General features: G+C 36.6%; 2 protein-coding genes across 9 annotated transcripts in view; one reads left to right on the forward strand and one right to left on the reverse strand.

The window, feature by feature from the left end:
• The window catches only part of LOC107090405 (poly(rC)-binding protein 4-like), a 51,941-nt gene extending 37,144 nt beyond the window's left edge, over positions 1–14,797 (forward strand). Inside the window, exons 10-14 of one of the 2 annotated variants that reach the window (XM_015383768.1) lie at positions 3,659–3,700; positions 4,939–5,014; positions 5,947–5,996; positions 10,558–10,727; positions 14,025–14,797. In XM_015383768.1, coding sequence (XP_015239254.1) covers positions 3,659–3,700; positions 4,939–5,014; positions 5,947–5,996; positions 10,558–10,727; positions 14,025–14,370 — 684 coding nt within the window. In that variant the 3' untranslated portion in view covers positions 14,371–14,797. The remainder of the gene's footprint in view (positions 1–3,658; positions 3,701–4,938; positions 5,015–5,946; positions 5,997–10,557; positions 10,728–14,024) is intronic. The other variant, XM_015383769.1, reaches the window with a different exon arrangement.
• Positions 14,798–17,240: 2,443 nt separating this feature from the next.
• LOC107090404 (dedicator of cytokinesis protein 3-like) overlaps positions 17,241–25,855 on the reverse strand; it is a 62,346-nt gene continuing 53,731 nt past the window's right edge. The window contains exons 43-54 of one of the 7 annotated variants that reach the window (XM_015383767.1): positions 24,858–24,944; positions 24,600–24,779; positions 24,413–24,496; positions 24,199–24,315; positions 23,187–23,308; positions 22,745–22,880; positions 22,519–22,600; positions 21,511–21,626; positions 21,319–21,403; positions 21,102–21,224; positions 20,835–20,917; positions 17,241–20,183 (exon numbers count right to left, since the gene is read on the reverse strand). In XM_015383767.1, coding sequence (XP_015239253.1) covers positions 19,569–20,183; positions 20,835–20,917; positions 21,102–21,224; positions 21,319–21,403; positions 21,511–21,626; positions 22,519–22,600; positions 22,745–22,880; positions 23,187–23,308; positions 24,199–24,315; positions 24,413–24,496; positions 24,600–24,779; positions 24,858–24,944 — 1,830 coding nt within the window. In that variant the 3' untranslated portion in view covers positions 17,241–19,568. Of the gene's footprint in view, positions 20,184–20,834; positions 20,918–21,101; positions 21,225–21,318; positions 21,407–21,510; positions 21,627–22,518; positions 22,601–22,744; positions 22,881–23,186; positions 23,330–24,198; positions 24,316–24,412; positions 24,497–24,599; positions 24,780–24,857; positions 24,945–25,855 lie in introns of all 7 variants that reach the window. The other 6 variants (XM_015383765.1, XM_015383763.1, XM_015383761.1 and 3 more) reach the window with 6 other exon arrangements.

The raw sequence follows: 25,855 nt of genomic DNA on the forward strand, positions 1-25,855 counted from the left end.
AACTGAGGATACAAACATTCAGAACATTCAAAACATATGTTATGTTTTGTAAATTCAACATTATTTCATCAATTTATATAGTTTCATTCTTCCAGATTTAGACACAGTTCTGATGCCCAAATTCAGTGCAAGGATGAGCTCTTCTTTCCCATTTATGACCATATAGAATGGACTGGTAATAGAAGCCAGACTGCTGGCGTCAGACAAAATTGAGTTAAGCTAAGTGCAGTCTGGTAGGCCATAACTGTAATGAGGGAGGGATATAAAGACACCCCCTTAATTATTTAGATGGATAGAAGGATCCATAGAACCACCTTTGACTTTTCAGCTGTTGGGGTGTTTCTTAATATTAAGGCTACAATTATTATTTTCTGATACTCTGAATCACATTTTATTAGGAGATGTGTGCATTCCTAGGAACAACATTCTAAAAAGGGTGAAAAACTCTACAGTTTTTCATTAATTGAGCTTAAAATGTAATGTCACTGTAATGCAACCCTAAGAAGTAATCTCTGAAAGTTAATACAAAGTAAGAATCAAAGAAAACTGAGGATAGTATTTTTCTTTACTGATAGTTGCACAGTTAAAAAGCATTAAATGTAAAATAAAAGTAAAAATCACACCACTATGAAAACAAGGTTAAATAGTAAAAGTGTCAAAAGTTACAAAAGATTACTGACAAAAGTCTTTTAAAAATTGCACTCTCTTTTTACATTGATGCAATAATACATTTAACTGTGTAAATTAGTTGTGTAATATTAACATGAGATCAGTCTATTTATATATTCAGAGATTCACTTTATTCTTAGACGAAATGAGTTAATGCTTTCCATTACAACTGTTACAAAGCACTATGGCAACACCTTTGGATAAAATGTTTTCCAACCTTCCTATTTTTGAACTGAAAACCGTTGGTCGGAGATTTGAGAGAGAAAATAAAGGTTGGTGTATATATGGAAGCTCAGTTAATCTTGGAGAACTAATTGTTTTTAAAGTTCTCTCTTTGATTAAAAGTGGTTCTGCTTTTTTTTTTTTATTATTATTTTATTTGTGAAACATTTAGCAACATTTTGTTCCCGCAGAACAAATGGGTTTCTAAGGAGCTCTCCTCAGTATTGTTAGATTGTCGAAGATGATGACACATAGTAAATTCACTTTTTTTTTTAGCTTCACTTCTACCATTTAATTCAGCTGCTGTCCTTGGCTTTATTTAGTGCAGCTTTATCTGACTGTCACTTGAACAGCCACTCTTTTTGATAAAACTATTCTGATGTTCTTTGGTTTACTTCTATGGGTTTTGTTTTGATATAATTTACACAAAACCTTTCAACGATCTTACTAAGCTTTTAAGGTAATGTTAAAGGAACCTGAAAATAAACTTTTTCAAGACTAAATTTTTCTACATTTTTTTCCCCTAATAGCTTTCTTTCTATAACAGAAGCAAAAAGAGTGTAAATTGAGAGGCAAATAATAAATGTTTTAATTGAGACCGTATTCATTTTTTATATAAAACCTAAATTAATTAAACATATGTCTGTCAGGTTGGGTGGAGACTTTGATGAACCAAATACGGAGATGAGAATCGGGGATGAGTTTTGCTGATTATAAAAAGGAATTGCAGACAACTGAGGCAAAAATCAGAAAAAAATCCAATGAGCTTCAGGAAGAAATACATGGAAAACAAGAGACAAGGATGAAACTAAACATTAACAAGAAACCAGCACTAAGTGAAGGCTGTGCTGCCCTTTAAAGCCCAGTTTTCTGATGAGACTGATGAGCTCCACCTGCGTAGACTACCCAGGTTCTCCAAGATCCTCTCTGGAACCGATGCATCACTCGCTCTCAAAGACACACACAGGAACCCTGACAATGTCAAAGCATTGCTTGTGATATTAGATAATTAAGTTAATGTTAAATAAGTTAATATCAACATTTCTTTTATTTTAATGTATTTTACAGTCCATGATTACACTGTTTACCACAGACCTGACGCTTCATGTTTGTTGTAACTGATATGTTTTGTTTTTAAAGCAAATATTTATAAAATGGTAAATTGAAGGAATTTATATTTTATAGATATATATACATATACATATATTTTATAGACACGGCAAAAAGGTCATTGGTTTGTACAATTCTGTTTGTGGACTTTTTTGGCAGTCTTTCTGAGGATTTTAGGGGTTTTTGTATATTGATATTAATGTTAAGTTATATATTTTAATAAAATACAAGCCTTAGGTCAGCAGCTAATGTCAGGATTTTTTGCTATTGGCGCTTGTGTGCTGATTTGTAAAGTGAGTTCCACACTGTAGGTCCTTACATTCATGCTCTATATGTGTAAAGCTAAAAAAAAAATTTTGAATTGCTTTCATACACATGCATGCTGAATCGAATAGCTCACACCAAACATTTTCGGTGCTCTTACAGTTCTGTTACAGCCATATTAAATCATTATCTCAATCTTAAAAGAATGCAGCGTCCTTCACTTGTAAATAGCAATGAAATTATAATTATTAAAAAATGCATGGCAGATCATATCTAGGCAGATTAAAGGAGTATAATCTAAAACAAAAGCTTGATTTTCTTAAAAAGTGAGAGTTGTAGAATATACAGATTACTGGACATGGTAAATAGAAACATTATGCAGTGATCAGTGAAGCATTTCAGGCTTTTGTGAGATGGAACTGTTGGTGTTTAGTTACATCATAAATTCATTATATCTGTAATCCTAAAAACAGCCAATAATCTCATTCCGTCCAAACCCCTGATGTGGTATCAGCTGATACATAATCCAATAAATACAACATTTTCCTTCATTATAATATGTATTTATGGAAGCAGATGATAAAGATTATTGTAGTTTTAAGCATTGGGGTTATGTCTGTAAAACATGGGGGAAATAACATGCATTTTTTTCTAGACTCGTCTTTGCGTTGATTACACATCCTAGCAACTGATGTCAGTGCAGTCTACTAAATTCTTTTATAAAATAAGTCTTGATAAGATTTTAAAAAAAAATCTTTTTTCCATATTTAAGGGCAGCGTCTAAGGTTACAATTTAAGTGACATTTATTGTGTATGAAAAAAAAATCCCTCTTTCTTATTTTTGGATGGCAGTAAACTTCACGCTTAAGCAGAAACGCAAAGCATTATATGAAAATGATCACTCATTTTCAAGATAAGCGCACCTCTTGCCCTAAAACGCTTCTCCAACCACATACTTAGGATTGCTGGACTAAAATTTAGACTCAACATAAAAATGTTTGTTGTGATCTTTAGAGATCGTCCAAAATAACTGAAAACAGCAGACAGGACAGTTCTTAATACAATTTTAATACTCTATTTTCAATCCTGCAAGAAACACAACTCAATTCCATTGGTCTCTATCATGATAACAGCTCCTAATTATATACAGAAAGGATATTTCTAAGGGTCAAGTTTAACTATTTGTTCTGTATCAATCACTCAATATGTATTTGTACACTACATTCTTCCTAAAACCACCTATTTTTGTGAATATGTAGTAAATTGTTTCCTTTTTGCTTTATGTTATGTAGCAGCTTGTATTGACAATGATGTACTTTCTTTAGGAAGCTGCTAATGCCCATGTGATGTTTTTACTGCTATAATTTCACTAATGCAGGATGCTCTCTTTCAGGCCTACACTTTGCAAAATCAATATGGCATTCCACATTCAGAGGTACGGTTGCTTCTGGGAGATCTGTAATTTCTTTAGGCGTGGACCGGTTATGGTATAAAGTTATACTGAGGTTTTAAAAGTTGTGATGTCAAAAATGTCCCAGTATTACTTTATTAATATCATAAGATTATCCCTTTTTAACTTCTTCCTTGGGACTTTTGAAGAAATCTGGAGGGTATAGAATACGTAGAAGTACTGACTCTCTTTCCCCCTTTGCTGCAAACCATGGTTAGCTGAGGAAGCATTCTCACAATATTCTTTTTAATTTACAGGAAAATAAATATTTGGAAAGCTATATAATCACTGATGCACATAGTGGGGTAATACTGGGCCCTCCAATTTAATTTGAGGATATCATACTAATGTTCCTGAGATGTAAGCACTATGTCTATGACAGACAAGGGGATATTAAGCGCTTATTTGGTTTAGATTTGTAAAGTTTATTTATCACAACAATCCTTTCAATTCAATTCAGTTTATTTGTATAGCGCCAACTCACAACAAATGTCATCGCAAGGCACTTAGATCTAGATAATGCATGTATACCCACAACTTATGCTGTGTGCTTATGCCATAATTTTAATGGCATAAGCACACATAGTATAAAGGAGAATAATATCCCAACGTTAAGTTGTGATCTATCAGACACTGTAGCAGGGTAACATATATATATATGTATATATATATATGTATATACATATATATACATTCAAATTTCAGACATCTATTACAACGTTCTCATAACACATTAAAAAACAATTTTGAGATCATTAGTTTATGGTTAAATATGAAAAAAGCCAAGCTAAGAACATCCCAACAAAAGTAATATTCCCCATCCTGACAGGGCTAAACACGGATTTACACACCCCTCATGCTAATAAATACGCACTATTCAGAATGCATCAGAGGACACATCCATAGATTAGAGAGTTGATAGGACTTGATGTCACACTACGCTAGCATTATCAGCAGGATGGGAGACAATGTGGCAGCTGTTTCATACTTAATATATTATAGAATCTTGGCTGCAGTGGCTTAAATAAATGCTTTTCCTTTTTTTTAAATTGGACCCAATTAGATGATGTTATTTATTTTTAGTAGAAACTGTAAAACATTTTTTATTCAGGGTTTTCACTTTGGTAGAATACCATACCGGTCCAATGTGTACATTTTATAAAGCCAGATGAGTTTGTAGTTCGGCGTCTCTCTAAATCAAGATCCTCCTTTTTGTTTCCCAGCTGGCCAAACTGCACCAGTTGTCCATGCAACAAGGCCTAAGTCCCATTGCCCAGCCTGCCTCCACAATTATGCCTGGTATGTGTTATTAGTAAGGATTTCTCTTCATTGTACACCTTTGCTCTGTCATATGCCCTATTATTCAGAAAAGTTGAATGAAAGAAATAGGCAGAGATGGGAAGTAACAAAGTACAAATACTTCATTACTGTACTCAAGTAGATTTTTCTGATATTTTTACTTTACTACTTATTTTTATGGCGACTTTTTACTTCTACTCCTTACATTTTTACACAAATATCTGTACTTTCTACTCCTTACATTTTTACACAAATATCTGTACTTTCTACTCCTTACATTTTAAAAAATTGGAACGTTACTTTAGTTTTGAATCATTTCAATGGAGTTACTGTTATTATTTTTCACGTCATCAATACCAAATTCAATCTAATTGGATGGGAATCTACATTGCATTTGACGCACCACTACAAGATGAATCGACAGATTCGGTGGTATTCATTCGCCGCAAATCATTGCAGCTTGGTGGCATTAGCATACTAGTATGGACGATGAGATGATTGAAAATGAACACAACGGAGATCTAGTCCTATTGGCAGACATCCATTTAAAATGTAGGCAACGGCATGAAAAAAGTGGTTTCTACTTTTACTTTTATACTTTAAGTAAATTTACAAGCCTGTACTTTGTTACTTTTACTTGAGTAAAGAAGTTTAATCAGTACTTCCACTTTTACCAGAGTATTTTTTAACACAAGTATCTGTACTTTTACTCAAGTACAGAAAGAGAGTACTTTTGCCATCTCTGGAAATAGGATTGAGTTCTGTGTTAAAAATCAAACAAATAAAATGGAAATTAACTCTGACTATTGGGTAGTTTTGTACTGGAATAGTTTCTGCAATATTTTAGGGATATTTTATATGGCTTTGTGAATTAATGGACCCAAATGTTTATAGAAATTCTCTAATTGAATGTTTGTATTTTCTTTCGTCAGGAATGGACTCAAACTCTCAAACGTCTCAGGAGCTACTTATTCCCAATGATGTAAGAAAACTCCACTTGATTTTTCCGTATCAGTATTTCTATATCCAGTTCTAATCTCTCATGCACACAGCTCTGCAGCAGGTGAGGAGATGCAACAAGGAAGATAGTGCAGTGTGAGTTCAAAAGAGATGAAAGCAATGCGGGCAACACTCTAATTATCTTCATCGCCCAAACCTCGGACTTCACCAAGGTTAAAGGGATTTTTGAGCTGAAATGGATCCTTTCTGCATTATCGTTCAGACGGCACTGCCAGTGTCTTAGACTGACTCCCAAGAGTGATCAGTAAAATCCTCTCATGTTTCCTGACCTACTTAGAAGCTGTCTGCTGTCAAAACAGCCAATAAGGAAACAGAGAGAGAAATATCCATCCCCCCTTTGCTTGCTCAGCCTCCGCCTGGGTTTGATGAGCAGACTCTCTGATCTGAGAGCAGAAATCGCAATGAAATAATCAGTCTGGCGTTAGGTGTGGCTGCTTTAGACAGCAATGTCAGCTCTAGTTTTACACAGCTGCATTTCCAAAACGATAAGAAGTAAAAAGTGTAATGAAGACGGACGATAAATATTTCTGCACATTTCCTCAGAACAGTGAATGATGTTGCAGAGTGTATGAAATGATAGGATCTGTGATCCAGCCTGACTCATAACCAAAGCCTTTCTGATTTGCAAAATTATTCATACCCCCTGATATTTCTTTTTATATTATTATTATTATAGGTACAAAATTCAGAGCATTTTATTGAGATTTTATGTGCTTGACCAAAACAAATTAGTAAATGATTGTGAAGAGATAGGAAAGTGATACAAGGATTTTAAATTTTGGGCTGTTTTTGTTTTATTTCTGTTTAGTTTCCTGAAATTAAAACCCATTTTTACAGTATCTCTACCAGCTGCTGTGTCAATTCTTCTTTTGATTTGGCTAATCAGTTAATTCTTTAATAATCAATTGGTTCTTCAATTGATTAGTGGAATATGGATGTTTTCCCTTCTAAGAGTTCCTTATATTTTACCCCCATGATTCCTAAACTCTCATGGTTTCCTGTTTATGACCAATGAAAATTTACCTGGAGCCTAACGCTGCCATTACCTCATGTTATTGCGGGGAAGTTATGCTGACGGTGAGGTTCAGATTTTTTTTTTTTTCTGCTTTCAAATTTAAACAAATTTTGCAAGCATCTAATCAGAGAACCTTCTTCCACATGTTTCCTCTGTCCTCTACATTTGGCTTAAAACAAGATGGCTTTCTGTAAACCAAGCGATTTTTACTCATTACTCTTCCATTGTGGAGGTAGGGCTTATATGTGTTCTTCACACAGATTCTCCCACTTGATCAGCAGCCTCTCCAGAGTGCTTACAGTATTTTTATCCTGGTCCTTCTTAGATTAATGTTCTCTTTGTTTATAGGCCTTTAGTTAAGGTAGATGACTATTTTTGTAGGTTTGCAGCAGTGCTGTAGTCTTTATTTATTCAACAGAGCTCTGGAAGATGTTTTAGACCTGAGAAATTGTTTTAAAACCCCTGCTTTAAAATTTTCCACAACTTTATACCCGATCCGTCTGCTGTATTTTGTGGTCTTTGTGGTGTCCTCCCTGAATGTTCTCTAAGAAACCTCTCACCTAATCACTGCTACTAGGATTAAATCATATCAGGTGAACTGCATTTACTAACAATAAGACTTCTAAACCTATCTCACACCAAATCTCACATTTTAAATTATTTGTTTAAAGATTTGAAAATGAGGTATAAATTCATTTCTACTCACGTTTGTGTGCATATTTGTGTTGGCGTCTCAAGTAAAATCCTATTGAAGACTGTTGTTAAAATGTGACAAAATGTGACCCAGGTTAAGTTGTGTCAGTTCGTTTTTGTGGCCATGAATTTACACTCTTGTCTGAGTTTTTAGCAGTAGCATTTAGATCAAGCAACAAAAACAACAATCGACTGCACGTGCAGATTTTTTTCTGCACGTGCATAAATAGAAATAGACCATTTGTTATTTGTTCAGGATAATGTGTAGGATATATCCTGATGCTTTAATTAATTTGAAGTAACCCACAGGCCCCCCTTCCCACCTCCCATTCCCAAAGAAACCCCCACATGGCAAACAACACACTGTATCAGAGGACTGAGGGAGTCCAGTGCTGTATGTGACAGGGACAGCTGTGCGCTCCAGCCATTGTTCCAGAAGAGAGGACTTAGAGCGTGACTGAGCCTCCAAGGCCCACCGTAAACCCCTCCTCCCTCTCAGGGCTGCACAAACCCACTTTGTGGGGGCACACTGAAGCCCTAAAGAAGGCTTATATGAGCACACACACTTCCACACACAGATGCTCTCTGAAGCTGCTTACACCCAGTCAGCATTGTGCTGCTACGCCTCTGCGGAAGTTGGAAGATTTAGCAGGAAGAAAAATGCTGCACCCTTTGTCGCCTCATCCCTCTTCCTGTGTACTTTCAGCAGGAACTCATCAATCTATAGGCCATATGTAGATCAGATGCACCTGGTAGCCTCAATTATAATGAAATCATCATATCTGAAGTCTCACCTGTTTGGATTTTTTTTTTTCAGGTTCATACAGAAATGTCAACCGTCTGAAGTCATACAACACAGCAGTGTAGGCAGGCTGATGACAGCTGTATGCTATTGATAGCCCATGGAAATTGTTGCTCTCAGATAGGAAGAGGCTTTATCGGCTATATATGGTCTGTGGCGTCCATTGTCTGTAGTGCTGCTCTCTAGGCCAGGCCGCTCTCTGTCCACCCCCTACCTGAAAGTACTGCTGGGCTAATAATAGCCACGCAGACCGAGCGGATCCTTCGGACAAATTTTGAAACCGTTGCTGCTGACTTGTCAGGACTGGAACTTGAAACCAGCTTATGCTTTATACATCAAGACAAAGTCAAGGGTCAAATAGCATCAGAAGCCACACACCCATATACTACAAGCATTTCATCACTGTCTGCTGCTAATGCTGTATATTTGACTGCATAAACCCCTGGCACCATGCAATGTTTTTGTGTGGCTGTTAGCTCATGTGCTGCTAAGTATGCATCGTCACTACGCAGCCAGAGGTCCAGTCGGGGGTAACTAAAGCAGGGAAAAAGTAATAATGTTTTGGGGATGCAATAGAATGTCTCATCTTGTCTCATCTGCTTCCAGCAGAGAGAGTGTTCAGGCCGACGGGAATGTGCGTTATATATTGGAGTCATTTTCCCATTATGTTTTCCATTAGTGCAGAGATGCATCTAGCTGGTGTTTGTTTGGGAAGTGATTTGTTTGGGAAGCCGTCACCACTCTGAGCAATCAATAACCTTTTAGCGTCCCAGATTAATGAGAGGCAAATGTGCCTCCTCCCGTCTCCTTTACCGTTATTACGCAGGAGCAATTAGGCTGGACCCTGGCAGGATAGAAAAGTGCATTTGACATTCATGATAAATGACCAAACAACTAAAAGAAGCGACGTAACTGCAATATTTGAATTTGTATCAGGTCAGCTAAACAGAACTGAATTTCTGAAAGACAGAGTAAGCATTACTCTGATTTATTCAGAGACAATCTTTCTTTTTTCTTTTGTGCTGCTGCTTGTCAAATAATGATCAGAATGTTTTGGCAGACTTTGTGATAATTTCGGTGTTTAAGTTACTACAAAATAAGCAGATACTGTACTCATTCAAAAATTACAACAAGGACAATTAAACTACTTTTTGTCCTCTTGATCCATTTTCTATTGGTTTTTGTGCTGTTATCCTAAATAAGTAGTTCAGTGTAACAAATTCAAGGAGTAAATATAGTCATCCAAACAATTATCCAAGCATAACAATTTGGTAAAAAGGCTACTCAAGCATACTCAGTATGTGTTACATCATAACATCTGATTCAATTTTTGCACCAGAAGAAATTGTGTAATCAGAAAGACAAAAAAAATAAATGTTCAAACCAAGGCATTAAAGTAATTAAAACGAATTACAGTACCATTAAAAATGTCACTAAAAACCAACAATAACTTCAGAAGAAATAAATTGTTTTTGTTGTTTTTTCAGTACTTAAATTAGGCTAATATAGATAGCATTAGAACGGTGCAGAGTTTTTAGTTATAACTACTGTGTACAGTATTTTTTTTTTGTGTACGAACAAAAGGCAGACTTCAACATAAACCAGTATGCTTAAACATAGACCCATACTTTTATTCCACCTTATAAATACACTCAACCTTAATCAGCTCTATGTGGGTAAAGTAGCCAGAAGATTAGCTTTACTTTAAAGTATTTTTTACGAAAATAGAAGTAAATTAAATGTATAAGAAAATAAACTCATACAAATTCTTTCATTCTTTTAAAAAATTTAATTTCAGCAGATCTTTTTTAGATGCAACGTTTTACAGACAAATTGTGTTGTGTCATGACTGATTGCATAAACAGAATCAACTTGGTGAAAATGCTTTGTCTCAGATCTCTTTGATATTGAAGAACTGACATAAAATCAGAAAATGAGGTGTTGAACAGTATTGATTTATGAAGTGTTGAATTAGCATCAACTATGAAAACTGATCAACGCTTCCTTTTGCAGCTGATTGGCTCAATCATCGGCCGTCAGGGAACCAAGATCAACGAGATCCGGCAGGTGTCAGGGGCTCAGATTAAAATTGGCAGCCAGCTGGATGGAACAAGTGACCGCCATGTCACCATCACAGGAACACCAGTCAGCATTAACCTGGCCCAGTACCTCATTACCTCCTGGTAAGACCCTCATAAAGCCATCTAATGTGTTGCTGTTAGAGGAATCTGTTGGTCTGACAAGGTCAACAGTCAAACTTGTGTGGGGCTTTTAATGCTGGTAATTTCACTAAAGCATTTAGAAGAAAAAAAGCTTTTGTTATCATCAGCATTGTCTTTGCAGTTTAACATCGTGTAATTTTTTTTATGAATAATTCAACTCAAGATGATTTATTGTTTTGTGCATATATTTAGCCAATACAAATAGCTGTGAATAGAAATCTTTTCTTTAAAGGAAAGTTAATATTGTGCAAATATGAAAGACAAAGAAAGCTAAATTATTTTCTTCTTACTGTGGCATCAAATCCCTCTAAACTTTTACTATTTCAGGACTTTTAGGATTACCAAATTTATTTCTATTTGATAAATACCAGAATGATTTGAAACACATTTAGTTGAGGATTTTCACACTCAGAATTTGACATAAATTTTCTGTTTTGGAAGAATTGGATTTTACACTGTATGACTTAGGTCCAGTGTTTTGGAGATCCTTTAATAAGCTCCTTACAATAGTTTCTAGGAATGTTGCCCCAAACTAACTGACAGATTGAGTCAGATTATAAACTGCTTTGCTTACAACTTTGCACACTAGTTTTCTATTGGACTCTTTCTAAAGCTCCTTTTCAAGTAACAGGTTGTGTCAAGTTTGAAGATTTCTAGTGAGGCTTTAAATACCCATCTGATTTACAAATATGTTGCTCTATTATTTCTTCTTATTTATTCATGATTTGTGGTGTTTTTGTGAAGTTTGCAATTGTCCCTTAAAACAAATTGTCCCTACCAATTAATGCTAAAACCCACTTAATAGCAGGGATGGTTTCATCAAGCCTTCATGTTTCCCTTTTTATCTTCCAAAGATATTGCTTGTCCTGATTGCAAATCAACTTTCCCTTAATGTTATTAGACCACAGGAGATGTTTTTAAATATTCCTCTCTTTATCCCCCAATCCATTCATACACAGTTATCTCCCACAACTGTGTTTTAATTAATAAAATGTATGCAACTATGTTTTATTGTAACTGCATTGTTTTCTATGGTATCCAGAAAACAAAAATTACATAAAATAAGGAAGCAACAAACAACAAGAAACAAGCAATGAACTATAAAGGTGGTGTATATATGGGAAACAGAACAAAGGATGGGCTAATGAGCTGATATGGAGCAGGTGTGAATAGAACTAACTAGAAGGGAGCCAAGGGGAAAGGAACAGGCAAAAGGGGGCAACAGAGAGCAACTCAAGAAATACAAAACTGATGGAAAACAACTACAAAGACACAGAACAACAAAGAAATTAAAAATAAACTTAAACAGGGGGCAGAAACAATTGTCAAGAAAGCACAGTAATATAATAAAACTTGCTGTGTTGACATTTTATGGAATAAAAGATACAGGTAGAGTTTTTCATGCTGGGTTTGTAGTAATCAGCCCTCGTTGCCCACCATGTAAATAACAGCAGTCATTATTTTCCGATCCTTGGAGACAAAGGTAATTTTTTCTGGACACTAAAGCTAACAGCTGATGGAATTTGCTCCATTTCTCTCTTTAAAAAATTTTAGTGTTAAAAAAACCACACATTTGTACGCAGTGGGTGTTATACTGGATTTAATATTTGGCAGCGCTGTAAGCCTTACTAAATAAGTAAAAATATTACTAAAATTTGCTTTTTTTATTGACCCCTCTCTAAAAATCCAATAGCTGAAGCTTATTTCTATTTATTAAAGAGATGTTTTATGTAAAATCTACTTTTGTTAGCTCTTAAATACTTTTTTTTTGTTCCTGGAGTCCTAAAATTTCAGAAAACTTTAATATTGTCTCATCAATTCTTGCATTCCTACTGTACTTGGGTGATAATTTTTAGTCTCTTCAGTTTTCTTTCTTTATTTTTTTTTTTAGGTTTGGTTATTTATTACATTGAAGTGTTTACTGGAGACTATTAAACAATGACACAGTATTCTGGCTTTTTTGTAGTTTAGTTGAATTTAAGGAGCACAGAACCATCAAACAAACATCTCTAAAACTTGGGTGCATTGAACAACACCAGTAATAAACCCTCCCCCAGCATCAGACCCTTTTTGGAGAGTGTGGTTAAAATAAATACTTCATAGAAACGTTACTACATCAGTGTGAAAAGTTGTTTTTTATTTATGAAGCACTTCATGGGGCAAGTATTTTAGCAACCTGGGTTAGTATGAAGGATTAGCTGAAAGACTTTGTCTGAGGATTCATTCCTTTTGTCTACAACAAGCAATGAGCTGCTTTTAGAGTTAGAAAAACAACATCTTTATCACAGATGTGTTGATATATTTACTGGCTATTGTTTTGATAGCAACAGGCCTGCTGCTTAAATTAACACTGTGCTCCTTGTAAGCTCTTTAAAAACATTACCTTATTGTGTATTTTTGATAACAATAGTACACTAACAATGTCACAGTCTCTAGGCACTAGTGTTTGCTAACTCATTAGCTATCCTGGGGTCTTGAATTAAAGACATCTTGAAGAATAAAGATCTTTATTGTCATTACTGACCCATAATTAGATGTTTTCTTGAGACTCATATTGAGCAAATAAGGCACAGACATATTTAGAACTTGCATTCCTTTAGAAAGAAATAAGCATCCTTAAAGGCCTTTAGGAGGTCCATGTTCATTTATGTTTTGGTGGCATTTTTATTTTAAAAGGTATCTGGCATGTAGTTTGTGTTTAAATATTGCCAGTAACATATTATGTATGTGGATTGTTGAAGTTTCCTTTGCTACTATTTAATAATTTTTTTTATTCTCCACAGCCTGATTAGGGGCAGGTTGCGAATGCTGAAATTGGCATATCGGAAAATCAGTCAAATGGAAAGCTAAGAATCTACAATAATGCCAAATTCAGACCAAAGCACTGAAGTTATTATTTAAATTGAAAAAGATCAATCTACTGTTTGTAGGGCACTGACTGCTAAAAGCATCCCAGTTGAACCTACAAAAAAACCTTATTTCATATTTAAGAGATGTGGGGTTCAGAAGGCTCTCTTGATTTCTTAGGTTTTGCAACAAATTTTCTTGAAACAGACCAAAGCAAAATCACATCCAAGGCAAAGAGAGACTTTCCTCTGTTAACTCTTCACATATACAGGATTTACCAAAGTGTTGCAGACCGCATTTTACATTTTGAAAATTCCCATTAGTAATTTTCTACTGAATCCCCCAGCATGCTTCAGCAGTTTAATCCTTTAATTCATTGTCCTGTTTCCACATCTTTTTATACTATCACAGTTTGGAGACGGCCAAATCCACCGCCCAGGCAGCCTCCATGGCCTCTCCAGTCGACCTCAACATGGCCTTCACTCAGCCCACCTCCCCAACCACCTCTCCTGCACCAACCCTGGCCACCATGGGCACGCTGACCCCCACTCACATGCTGGGTACTCCATACGGTGCTGTCCCGCTCTCTGGGCTTCTTGGGATGAAATCCGTCCCGTTTCTGACTCTGTCCAGCCCCACACCCACTGTGGCTGTCACCGCAGCACCCTCTCACACCACTCTTGCCGCCTACACCACAAAGATCTCCTCAGCAAACTGCATCAAAAAACCCGAAAGACAGAAGTTTGCTCCTTACTGACGAGAGTCGGCTGAAAGACAGCGCCGTTACGCCCGATGTAGCCATATTTACCTGAAGAGATGCTTCTGATTTTAGCTCGCTGCAACAGCAGAGAGCCGTGGAGGATGCCATTAAAGGTTGATTTACAATTGTAGATATTTTCCCATTTTCCCATGAAGCGATTGACTGCTTTCATCATCCTCATTAGTGTTATCGATTGTTTTGGGGGAGGAAGAAAAATTATCTGAGAGACATATTTAAAAACCTCAGTAAAAAAAAAAAAAAAAATCTGTCTTGTATTTATCCTTCAATAAATTTGTAAATTGTAATCAGAATCAAATATCTGTGGACTGTTTGAAGCTTTTATACAATATCCGTTTGCCTCCAGAAGTTTCTAAAAAAAAAAAAAAAAATTATAAATGTCCAAGGGTTGTCTTTTTTTTTTTGATAATTTCTGCTATGGTACTGTACTTTTTTCAGTGTTATATCTGTTTTTGTTGGATTTTACTTTAAAATTACAACTTCGTTAATCTTTATTTATTAGCATTGTTTCATGTATTAAAAAGGTTTTTTTCTGATACTTCAGATGAGTTTGTTCATTCAAATGTACTATAAAACATGTTTAATCACAGGATACGAGATCAGATTGTGTTTGATCAGTTTGCTGTTTTTGTTGACAAAATAAACAGGAGGCACTTTTCATCGTGGCCGCTGTCACTGCCGAGGACTGCAGGATAAGACCAGAGAAAAGATGACATACCGGTACATGTAAGGGTGCACATGCAGAGAACCCTGCTTTCATGTGCAAAGACTCTTCAGGTCCCTTAGGATGAAATAGAGATAGAGTTTTGAAGAAAGAAAAGCACAATCTATGTTAGAAAAATAAAGAAAAGAAAGGAGTGAATAATTCTGCCGTAAACAAGCAGGGTCTAAATGTGCTGCAGCAATATAACTTTCTGGAATCAGAACTGGCTGAGTTTTATCCTGACAATTTGTTTTTTCTCTTTCTTGTTCCTGCATCATAATTGTGTGAAACACAGAGCTCACAGTCTTTGCTGCAACCAAAAAAAAAAACCTCATCCTGGAAGATAACAGCTTATACTGCCCGTGTAATGCATCCATCTATAGCTGTGTTCCACAGGGAGAACTACATTACTATGAATTTAAAACATCAATGGATACTTTTGAGTAAAACAAATATGTTTATTACAAAGCAGATTCTTAACAAGGTATTTCAGGAAAACTATTCCAGAAATAAAGCAGCTAATTAGAAGATATACTCTGAAACAGAGGGAACTTATCTAAGCAAATATTTTTCTCTATAAATGTTATTTTAAGGGGGTTCTATTTTTCAAACACTTTTGTGTTTTTCTTTTTCTTTTAGAGCAAATGAATGATCTATTATTCCAGAAGGAGAGAACAACAGTATATGCAAACTTACCAAAACATGGTCATCCATTTATAGCAATAGGTCTAGCAAGGATAGCATAAACAAGCAACTCAAAGGCCATGATAGCTATAGAGGACCTGCAGGAAACCACAGCTCCTTTAGTAATTCTGTTGTCTGTCCTTTGCTCTAAAACACCACAGACTGTTAAGAAAAGGGATATTTGGTAATCCCAGCAAGAGGATGGATGAACACTAATACTGGGAAATCTTGTAAGACCAAGCTAAAAAAAAAAAAAACACAACATGGTGATGAAAGCTTATCTTTACACATATTTACAGAGACCAGACAGACCAAACAAATGCATTCAAATCAAATAAAGAACAACAAACTCTCCTGTTTTTTGTTTGTTTTGGTTGCTATTTTGGGTAAAATGTCAAAAAAACATTTAGTCTTTTTTTTTTTTTTAGTTTCCCAGAAATTAGGTTTATTGTATTTTGTATATGCTGTTTTATATGTACATTCTGAAAATAGACTTTAAAAGGTTTATTGAGGTTGTGGTTATGTGAAAAAGTGTGCTAGAATATAAAGTAAGCCTCTGCATTCATGGTCTCAATTGTTCACAAAACCTTTTACACCATAAAAAAAATATTCATCATATACTTCTTTCAGAAAAAAAGAAATTAATGTTAGTTAAGCTAAAAGCTACTCAGACAAGAGCACATTAATATAATCTTCAATTCAAATCTCAAACATCGTATAGCTTATAAATCTATGTAGCACTATGTTTCCACATTGTTACTATAGATAACAGAATTTGTCTTAAATATTTTAATATATATATATATATATATATATATATATATATATATATATATATATATATGTGTGTGTGTGTGTGTGTGTGTGTGTGTGTGTGTGTGTGTGTGTGTGTCACGACTCCTGATGCAACAGTACCCATAAACAGACACCTCAGTTTTCAGTCCAAACCTGTTTAGATGAATGTTGCATTTCTTCCTCCTCTATCCCACCCACTTCTTGTCTGTTAACCAATGATGGAAAAACAATGTGGGGTAAAACTAAGCAATAAACTCTCTGAAACAGTACAAATAAAATGTGTAATGATCAGCTGTGCACAAGGATTTACAGTTGTCCTAAAACAGGCTCTACCTCCTGCCAGCAATGAAAAAGGGGCTGAAAAAATCTAAAGTTTTGAAGTTAGTCACAAATATATCCTTTTTTGACCCTAATTTCTACCAGTAAAATTGTGGAATACCCGTTAATATAATTTAAATTCAAAATGAAGTTTTGAAAACTATTTTAATTCAAACAAGCATGTTTGCAGAATTTTATCAGACTTGTATAAAACCTATTTGCAATGTAAGAATATTATTAAAAAAAAACAAAAAAACACGCATGCAGTATCACATAAAAACCAAAAGGAATCAGTGCATCTGGATTTATCTTTATTTTATGGTGGCAAAGTAGTCAAAAATGTGCACTAATTAGATGATTATTTCCCCCTTTCCAAGAAAATGTCTCCTTCACCATTCCTGGACGTTTTATGGCTGTGAAATAACAGCTCATTTGGCCAAAATGTAATTAATAAATAAAAGGGACCCCAAATTTCGTTGACACGGTCATTTAGGAGCAAGCAGCGCCCTCTGCTGGCATTGGGAGGCACTGCGCCCTGTAGGAACAGCACAGAAGAAAGAGTATTGGAACAGATTGAGAGCTGATAAAAGATTGTCTTTAATGTTTGGCATTGTTAATGAATTCCATACCACAGCAGTTATGGGAGTAGGAAAACCACTTTTACAACCAAACACTTTTTGATCATGCTAACACCATATGTACAGGAAAGCACATTGAAAAGTGTATAAAGTATTTATATGAGAATTATGGTGGAGACAGGCCACAGTCTAATGAATTTGTCCTTTCCCAAACACCGATTATAGATATTTATCAATTACATTGATCTCTTGAATACATGTATATACACAAAACAACAATAAACCTTTTTTTAGGGCTTCTGCGATAAATCTCAAAAAATATCTCACAATACTGCTGTATGTACAATAACAGAATGTACATTGAAAAATCCTCTTTGAGTATCACTTCACTTGCAAGTTATTGTCAAAACCAAATATAATTAGTAACCTCAAATCCATACAAACGACAGCAGCCTATCTTATTCCTTCTTTCAGTTTCTGTGATATGCACGCACAACTGATGAACTCACATACAAAAATAGATCTTGTCTAGTCAGCTGACAACTTGATGTACAGAAACACAAAGCATCCACCTGCAAAAATCAGCAATTGGTAAAATATTAGCTATATCCTTCCGACCAACAACGTGACGATAAACAGCGCAGTTTCTCCTACTTTGACAAAAAAAAAGGAGCATTGCTCTCTGTCTTGTTGATCTTCAGCTTTCTCCATCATCAGAGTCAAACAGCAGAAGGTGAATGAGAAAAAGCTTCAGGCAGGTCAGAAATATCAGCACTAAAAAAAAAAACAATAATCTGAAACCAAAGCCAAACAAAAAAACATAGAAAAACATCACTAGGTAGATATCTGTTCTGTTTTTGTTTCTCTTTCATTAAGAGGACAGAGTGAAAAAATGGCTGTTGCTAAATAATGAGAGGTCAGACTGCATTAGAGTGCACTTAAGGCAGGCAGGCGATTCCAACACCGTCAGGAGGGACCTGATAATGCCGCAGCAGCAGTGCGGGTTCAACCCTCATCGCTGACTTGACAGCAGATGCAGAAGGGGAAAAAAACGTGGAGAGGAAGGTTGGTGACCGGAGTCCAGCAAGGAGCAATGTCAGGATGTGAAGTGGAGTCTTCCTGCTATTTTGGCCATGAACATGAAAGCCCATTGGCATGAGGCGGGTTTGCCCCTGTCCTCTGTTTCCCAGCAGTTCCTCATTCATCTCCAGATATCTTTGCCACACACGTAAGACTAAGGAACTAATGAAGGACTTGACTTAAAGCACTTGAACATAAAACTGGGATTTGCAGCTTGTGCGATTACAAGAAGAACAACTCGTCTGAATACATTCACGTAGGTGTCCATACACTGGTATGGATGGAACACTGGTAGCTCATGTCTAAACACAGAGCTGCAGGCCCAGTCTTGAAGAGCTGTGATTCATGAGAGCCCAGCAGCAACACATATAACAGCGCACCATCTGATATGATTCACTATTAAGGAGCACTTAACAGTGTTGTTTGAAAAAAACAAAAACATGATGGGTTTTAGCCTTTGAAAATACTACAATGTAGCAAATTTATCAAAATAATTATTCGTATATATAGATATGAAGCGTTTAAACAAGAAAAGTCACTCCACTGTGGATAATAGTTTGTTTGGTGTGAAAAATGACATGAAAAGCCAAATGAAGGTTGACCAGAGCTAATACTGCACCATAGATCAAGTTGGATGCAATGTTCCACAAAAAAACTGTTGAGTCATATAACTGTCAAATGAAAAAACATGCTCACAGACGAATTGTACAGCTCTGTACAATCTATCGATTTTTGAACAGAGTTAGTTTGTGTGACTGTTCTGCAGGTTCTTTGAATCCATGTCAGAGGCTGTGTGGACTGGTAGTCTGTGCCTCAGACTGCAGCTTTGTGGAGTTAAACTCCTTCTCATCCCTTCATGTGCACTGGCGATAAAATACACGGTGACAGGGATCAACCCGAAACACACGCATGCTTTACACGAGACGCTGTGTTACTGCTCTCATGGCTCAGTGCAGATGAAGAGATAAAGACACGATCGCTTTGACTGAATCATATGGAGACACACACCCCACATCTCCTCATTGGTTTTCCTCATGTTCCTCACTGATGCACTGCTCCCAAGGGTGTTTTCCTGGGTCCTCCCTGTGGCCGTGGGGGGAGTGGAAGATCCTGCGAGGCAGTGGGATGGGCTGAGGCGTTAGCTCCTCCTCAGGGATGCAGCCCTCTCTTAGGTAGGGTTTTGGGGGCACAGCTGGAGGCTGTGGCCTGCGGTAAGGAATGTGATGGGGAACATGCGTGGCAACATGGTGGTGCAGCGTAGGGCCGTGGGAGTGGCTCTCAAGCCCAGGGTGCCCATGCTGGTGACTGTGTGGGTGTTGATGGGCGTGTGGGTGCGAAGCTGGGTTGCGGTAATGAAAAGGCCGAACTGGGTCGATGGAGTCGATTTCTGTGCCGCCGTAGTGAATGTGAAGGTAGGGAGAAGGCATGTATTCATCAGGGGGGGACCACAGGTGGCTTGGAAGAGGCTCCAAGGCGTCGTTCCTGATAGGACCAGGATCAGGATACTGGCCACCAAAGTTACTCTCGCTAAGAGATGAAACTCCGCTGCTGGCGCTGCCTGACAAGGTGGAGTTACTTCCACCTAAAGCTGACTGAGGACTGGTGGGGGAACCGGGGATAGGATGGAGAGGAGACTGGGGAGACAAACACACCAGCTGTCAGGAGTGGCAGTAAGAGCGCTGCTTAACTAGAATAAACATTTAAAATTCATGATTTCTCCAAATTTCTTGGGTTTTCTTTTCCAGTTTGACAAGAGCAAGTCCAAATGAAATAATTAAAGGCACAGTGCAGAGTGTAAGTGTAAAAGAACAATTAAATTAAAGCAAAAAAATATCTAAAAAATACTAAAATCAAGTCAAATACATGTGTTAAAGAAAACATACAATAAGATAAAAACAGAGAATAACATTTCAATTCTGTTAGAAAAAGAAATTAAATAATAGAATATTTTTTAAAAGAAGCAAAGAGAAAAAAGAAATAGAAGAAAATTTGTTTTAAAAAAAAAAGGGAAAATGACCCGACCTTCTTCATCCATTTCAAATTTCTCCCTCTTCTTCTATAGTCATTATGATCAGATATTTCCCTACTAAGAAACCCTGACCGTAAACATAAATATTTACATCAATTAACAGGAGGTCTAACAGAGCATGTTAATGAGTTGAAAAATAAATGGTGCTGTAAAAAATGGTGATCTAAAAAAATAAATCTAAGTAATGCGTAATGCCCTATCTAATGCCTTGATTCATATTCTGAAGAAAACATCTATAAATCTTCAAAGGGGATACCTTTCTGAGAGATCGAACTGGCAAAGCTGGAGGAGGGTCACTGTTCTGGTGGTGGAATGCATCACAGTGCATCATGAAATGCCCTGCAAAGAAAACATCTATTAAAGAAGAAATCATGTTGATCTGTACAAAACATACCTCTTTTTTCAAAGCTTTTCTAAACTCTACAAGCTGCGTAATTGCAGACAGTAACTGCAGAAAAACAGAATATTCAACTACAGCAGAAAACAAGATATTCAAAACTAAAATAGGGCAACGAGAAAGTACCTGAAGGGAATGATCTTGGGGGAACAGGAGGCATTATCACTCCTCCAGTAGAAGCCGACACATAGTTGACCTGCTCCCGGTTCTCTCCGTCCAGACTCCAGTTGCTGGAAGCATTGGAAAAGACTGCAGGAAGAACCAGATGAAGTCATGACATGTGAGTAAACACACCGCTAATATCTCGGGTAAACAGTAAGGTTTCTCCTTATTTCAGAGTTACCTTTCTCTGGTAGATTCATGTGAGGATCAGCACAAGGCTTACAGGGGCTAACTTGCTGAAGTAAGGCACGCTGCATGTGGTTATTCTGCTGCAAACATGAGAAGTTACATTTTAAGATTGCTTCTTTTAATGTATCAGAAACCCAAGAGAACTTGTGTATTAAATTGTTAGGATAGAGTTTTTCAACCATACCTGTCCATTCTCTGCCATGTTGTAGTACATAGAGTTGTTGGCCCTATCACGATGAGAGGGTAGAAGCATCATCACTTCTCGGTTGTGTTTGGCCTTATCGGGGAGAGACGGAGAGCCTGCACAGAAAATAATCAAAAAGGTTTAATATTTCTACTAAAAAAAATATATCCCTGATTTATAGCACATGGATTCATTTGATGTTAGGTTATTTTTATTCAGTGTTAATATGGGTCACTGTCCAGTGGAAACACTCACGCTGCCTGTGATTTTCAACTGGCTAAAATGCTGAATTTATTTTTAAGATTATTCACCCTTTATATCTATTATCATTTGAGAGCTTTAAGTCTAATTTCCTATCACAAACAAAATTCTTGAATAAAAAGACAGCATTTTATTTTAGAATAAATTGGAAAAATCTTTCATTTTACAGTGTAAAGTTTTTCTTAAATAGAAATATGTTATTTTATTTATTTAAATAGTATGAACTGAGCCTATGAGGTTTTTTCTTAATACCCCTGAGCATTTTTTTTATTTTCATGTAAAAATATCAAGTTTTGCAATATTTGCTGCAAAACCGCATCAATGCTGCCAAAAAGGTGGAAAAGTTTCTCTCTCAGTTGAGTTTTCATTCAACCACTGTATGCTTGTTCACGTCTTTGCCACATGCACAGGTATTTTCCACCATAACCCCACCTTCCGGTATAAAAGCAACTGACTCAGACATATGCCTCCCTAACATGTCACCCTGTCCTCCCCTACCTGGTGACAGACACATCAGGCATAGCTGAGTCAGTGTCTTGAAGAAAGTGGCTCAAACTGACAAGGCTCTGCCTGACTGGGCTACTCAAAGCCCTGTCAACCTGTGGTGATGAGGGGGGGGGAAGAAAAATCCTCTACTTTATAAAAGATCTAATCCAGAATCCTCTCTAAGATAAATGACATGTCTTGTAAGCAGATCTGCTAGATAGTAACTTTTCTTTTGAGACTTTGTGCATTTGTTCTTCTCACCTCTGGCACTTGACGGAGCTGAGTTTATAATCTGGGAGGAGTTGGAGCGGATTGAGCTCAAGCTAGAGGAGGATGGGCTTGGCTAGAAAGAAGGTATAAGAATAAAAAATAAATTGGAAAAGTGAACTATCAATACTAACAGAGTATGTGCATTTATACAGTAGATACAGTTGAGCAAAGTGCAGGTAATTCTACGTGTAATTTCATTTAGATTGTGAAGTTTTACCTGCATGTGCAAAGCCTCCTCTGGGTGCTCCCCCATCAAGCCGTCTGTCATGATGACAAGGTTTCCTGCCTCGCTCGAGGTGTGAGAAGACAGGGAGGAGGATGAATGACGGATGGAGCCTTGCAGATTCAAGGGGCTGCAGGGCAAATATGTAGTTGGAGACCAGAAATAAAATATTTACTGTAGATATTACATTTCTTTAGACCTTCTGAAACACTTATAGCTTCATTAGTTTATAAAAGTCTGGGAAAATCTGATCTCAAATAAATGATCTGATATGGCCGACATTAAATTTAAGTTTGCTTTATATTTAGCTTAGTGTTCTTAAACATATAACACAATGACGGGTGGCAAACTAATTGAAGACATTGATTTCTCTTAAATCGTGGCTTGAATAAAATTTTGCTGCATAGCTTATGGGATGAAGGTTTGAGTGACTGACCTGTGCCTGTGTATCAGCCGGACGCTCTCAGGGCTCATGTGGTTGTGTGTGGAGAGGATGCCTCTGGGAGAATTGACCCCTGGGCAGCCTGCTGGGCCAAATCGATCCATGCTGGGCACACACTGCTGGGACCCAATCACATACTACTCTAATTATTTACACTGCTCACACAAACCATTCTAGATGCAGAGAACAACATCTCAAAAAAGTCAAACATTTATATTCACAAGAGCTTTTTATGTTTGCCATAAGAATAAGAATATACTTTGTGGATCCAAGGGGGAGTTACTTATTCAGTAACAAGCTAACCCATTTAAGGTGTTATATCAAATAAATAAAAATAACAAACAAAAGTATGTTTACATTTTGTCATGCTAAAACCACAAACTTCAAAGCCTTGAAGTTCTTAGTCAACAAAAAAAAAAAACAATGTTTGGCAGATAAATCAAATTGTGCACCAGTCTAAGGATTTGAATCTTCTGAAACTTAGCAGAGTCAGTATTATGATTTGGGAATGTTGCAGGACCAGGGAAGAGTGTTAGAGTTAGAAAGATGGATGAAACTGAATACATAGCAATCCTGAAAATATGCAGAAAACTTAAGATCCAAACCAAACTGAAATATTAGAAGGGTCCAGAAAAATTCACAATTGAATATATTTGGAGATCCGTGTTGAGAAATGCAGATGTTTTACATCTACTCTACCTAAGCCTGACCTATGTTTCAATACATAAACAAATTATTTAGTCTCTTGATGTGTTAAGCTTGTAGAAAAATAGCTTAAAAGATTTGCAGCTGCCAGACTGACCAAGAAAAGCTCATGCCCCACACTCAAAATAAATGCATTTAAATAAAAAATAAAAAAAAGAAATGTGGGAAAATTTAAGAGTTAAAAAACGTTGCAATGCATGATAAGTTTAGTGATACATGAATTCATTTCAGTTAAAATTCAAATCAAATTGATCTCCAAGGACAATTCAATAAGAATCTTTACAAAAGTGTGCATACTCACGTGGTGTAAACCTGTTCTCATCATGTGGAACTGGTCCACAAGCTTTTTGTGCAGAGGACGCATTTCTGGATGCACCAGTTTCTCGTGGACTGCCAGCCCCACTCCAAGAATATGCACCTTACATCAAATATGAAGTAAAACTAGATGTTTACTGAACAAGTTTCCATTTCCAAAGCATTTCTAAATCTCTTTAAGTATTTAAATTGAGTCTGACCTGCTCCTGCATCAGCTCCTTCAGATGCGTGATTCTCTCTGTGTCCTCGGGGTGACTACTGATGTAGTCCTTATCGAAGAAGGCCTGTTGCAGAGAATCAAACAAAGGATAAAGATTTCTCACAGCACCAGCTCAACACTCATCACTTCTACACTTGTCTGCATTTCTCTCTGCCCTCAAGCGGTACCTCCTGATATCTGGCGATGCCTCCATTCACAGCAGCATCTATGACACCATTGAGACACATGCTGAGCGGGTTGACGTTGCCGTGATGCTGCCTGTGTTGGTACTGGCTGATCAAAGTCCGCAGCTCCTGGGTCTTATTCTCCACAACGTAAATGGCATTCTCGAGCGGGCTCACCTCCACCTGAAGACATGGATCAAGTAGATATTAAAAATTCTGAGACATGTGAATAAATGTGTTACATGTTTGATATGAAATTACCAGTTCTCTCCTTTCCACTTCTGCCCAGCGGGCGATCCCAGGAAGAGGCCGAGCCAGGATCAGAGTTGTTCTCTCAATCCACAGACTCTGTTAAACATGCAGATAAAAAGCTGAGGTTATCCTAACATCATCATCTAATATTAGTAAAACCCAGTGGGCATCTGTGTGTGTATTACAGATAAAAAAGCTGGCAGGCACAAACTCTGTAGTAGAAAGTTGGCCTACATGCTCAACATTTTGTGTGGTTTGGTTTTAAATCTAGGTTACTGTGTCATAGAAAACAACATTATGCATTATAAGCAAGTCTACATAACCCCTAAGGGTGTTTGTTTATTTATTTATTTTTTTATATTTCAGCAGTAGTAGACACCATTACAGCGTTATGAAAGATATAGTAAACTAACAACTCTTAATAATTTAAGAAAATAAATAATATTTTTCAGTTTTATGAGAGATTCCGCCTACATATATCAGATACTATTCGTGATCAAAAGAACCTATAGAAAAATATTTATATTAAAAGAGTATTTATAATTTTGGTTCAGCTAGGTGTTTATCCAGTAGATGTTTCTAATGTTGCAGAGTAGAAAAAGTACTTTAATTGGAATAAAAAAATAACCGTAGAAATAAAGGAATTCCAATAAGGTATATTATACATGGAATATAGATTTAAATTGAATTAAACCAAAACAAGCTGATCTATATCCTATGTTAACACTTTAAATATACTGAAGATATTGGTTTAGTGGACCATTACTTAGTTTTTTCCTCTTTTTTTGTGTGTCCCGTTTTGCCAATATGGTTCTGGGAATAGATGTCCCAGAGTTCGATAATAGCCCAACAGCTTTGCTTTCACAAGCAGACCATTATGACTGTTGCCATGAGGTTCCGCCTGATACTTGTAGATGAAACTTTATTGAAAATTTGTCCTGTAAAGCTCAAATGTTAATAGGATACCAAGTTAAAAATAGCTGTATAGTTGGCATTTTACATCTTTG

The sequence above is a fragment of the Cyprinodon variegatus genome, unplaced genomic scaffold, assembly GCF_000732505.1.
Source record: "Cyprinodon variegatus isolate N-32 unplaced genomic scaffold, C_variegatus-1.0 Scaffold293, whole genome shotgun sequence".
Classification (NCBI taxonomy): domain Eukaryota; kingdom Metazoa; phylum Chordata; class Actinopteri; order Cyprinodontiformes; family Cyprinodontidae; genus Cyprinodon; species Cyprinodon variegatus.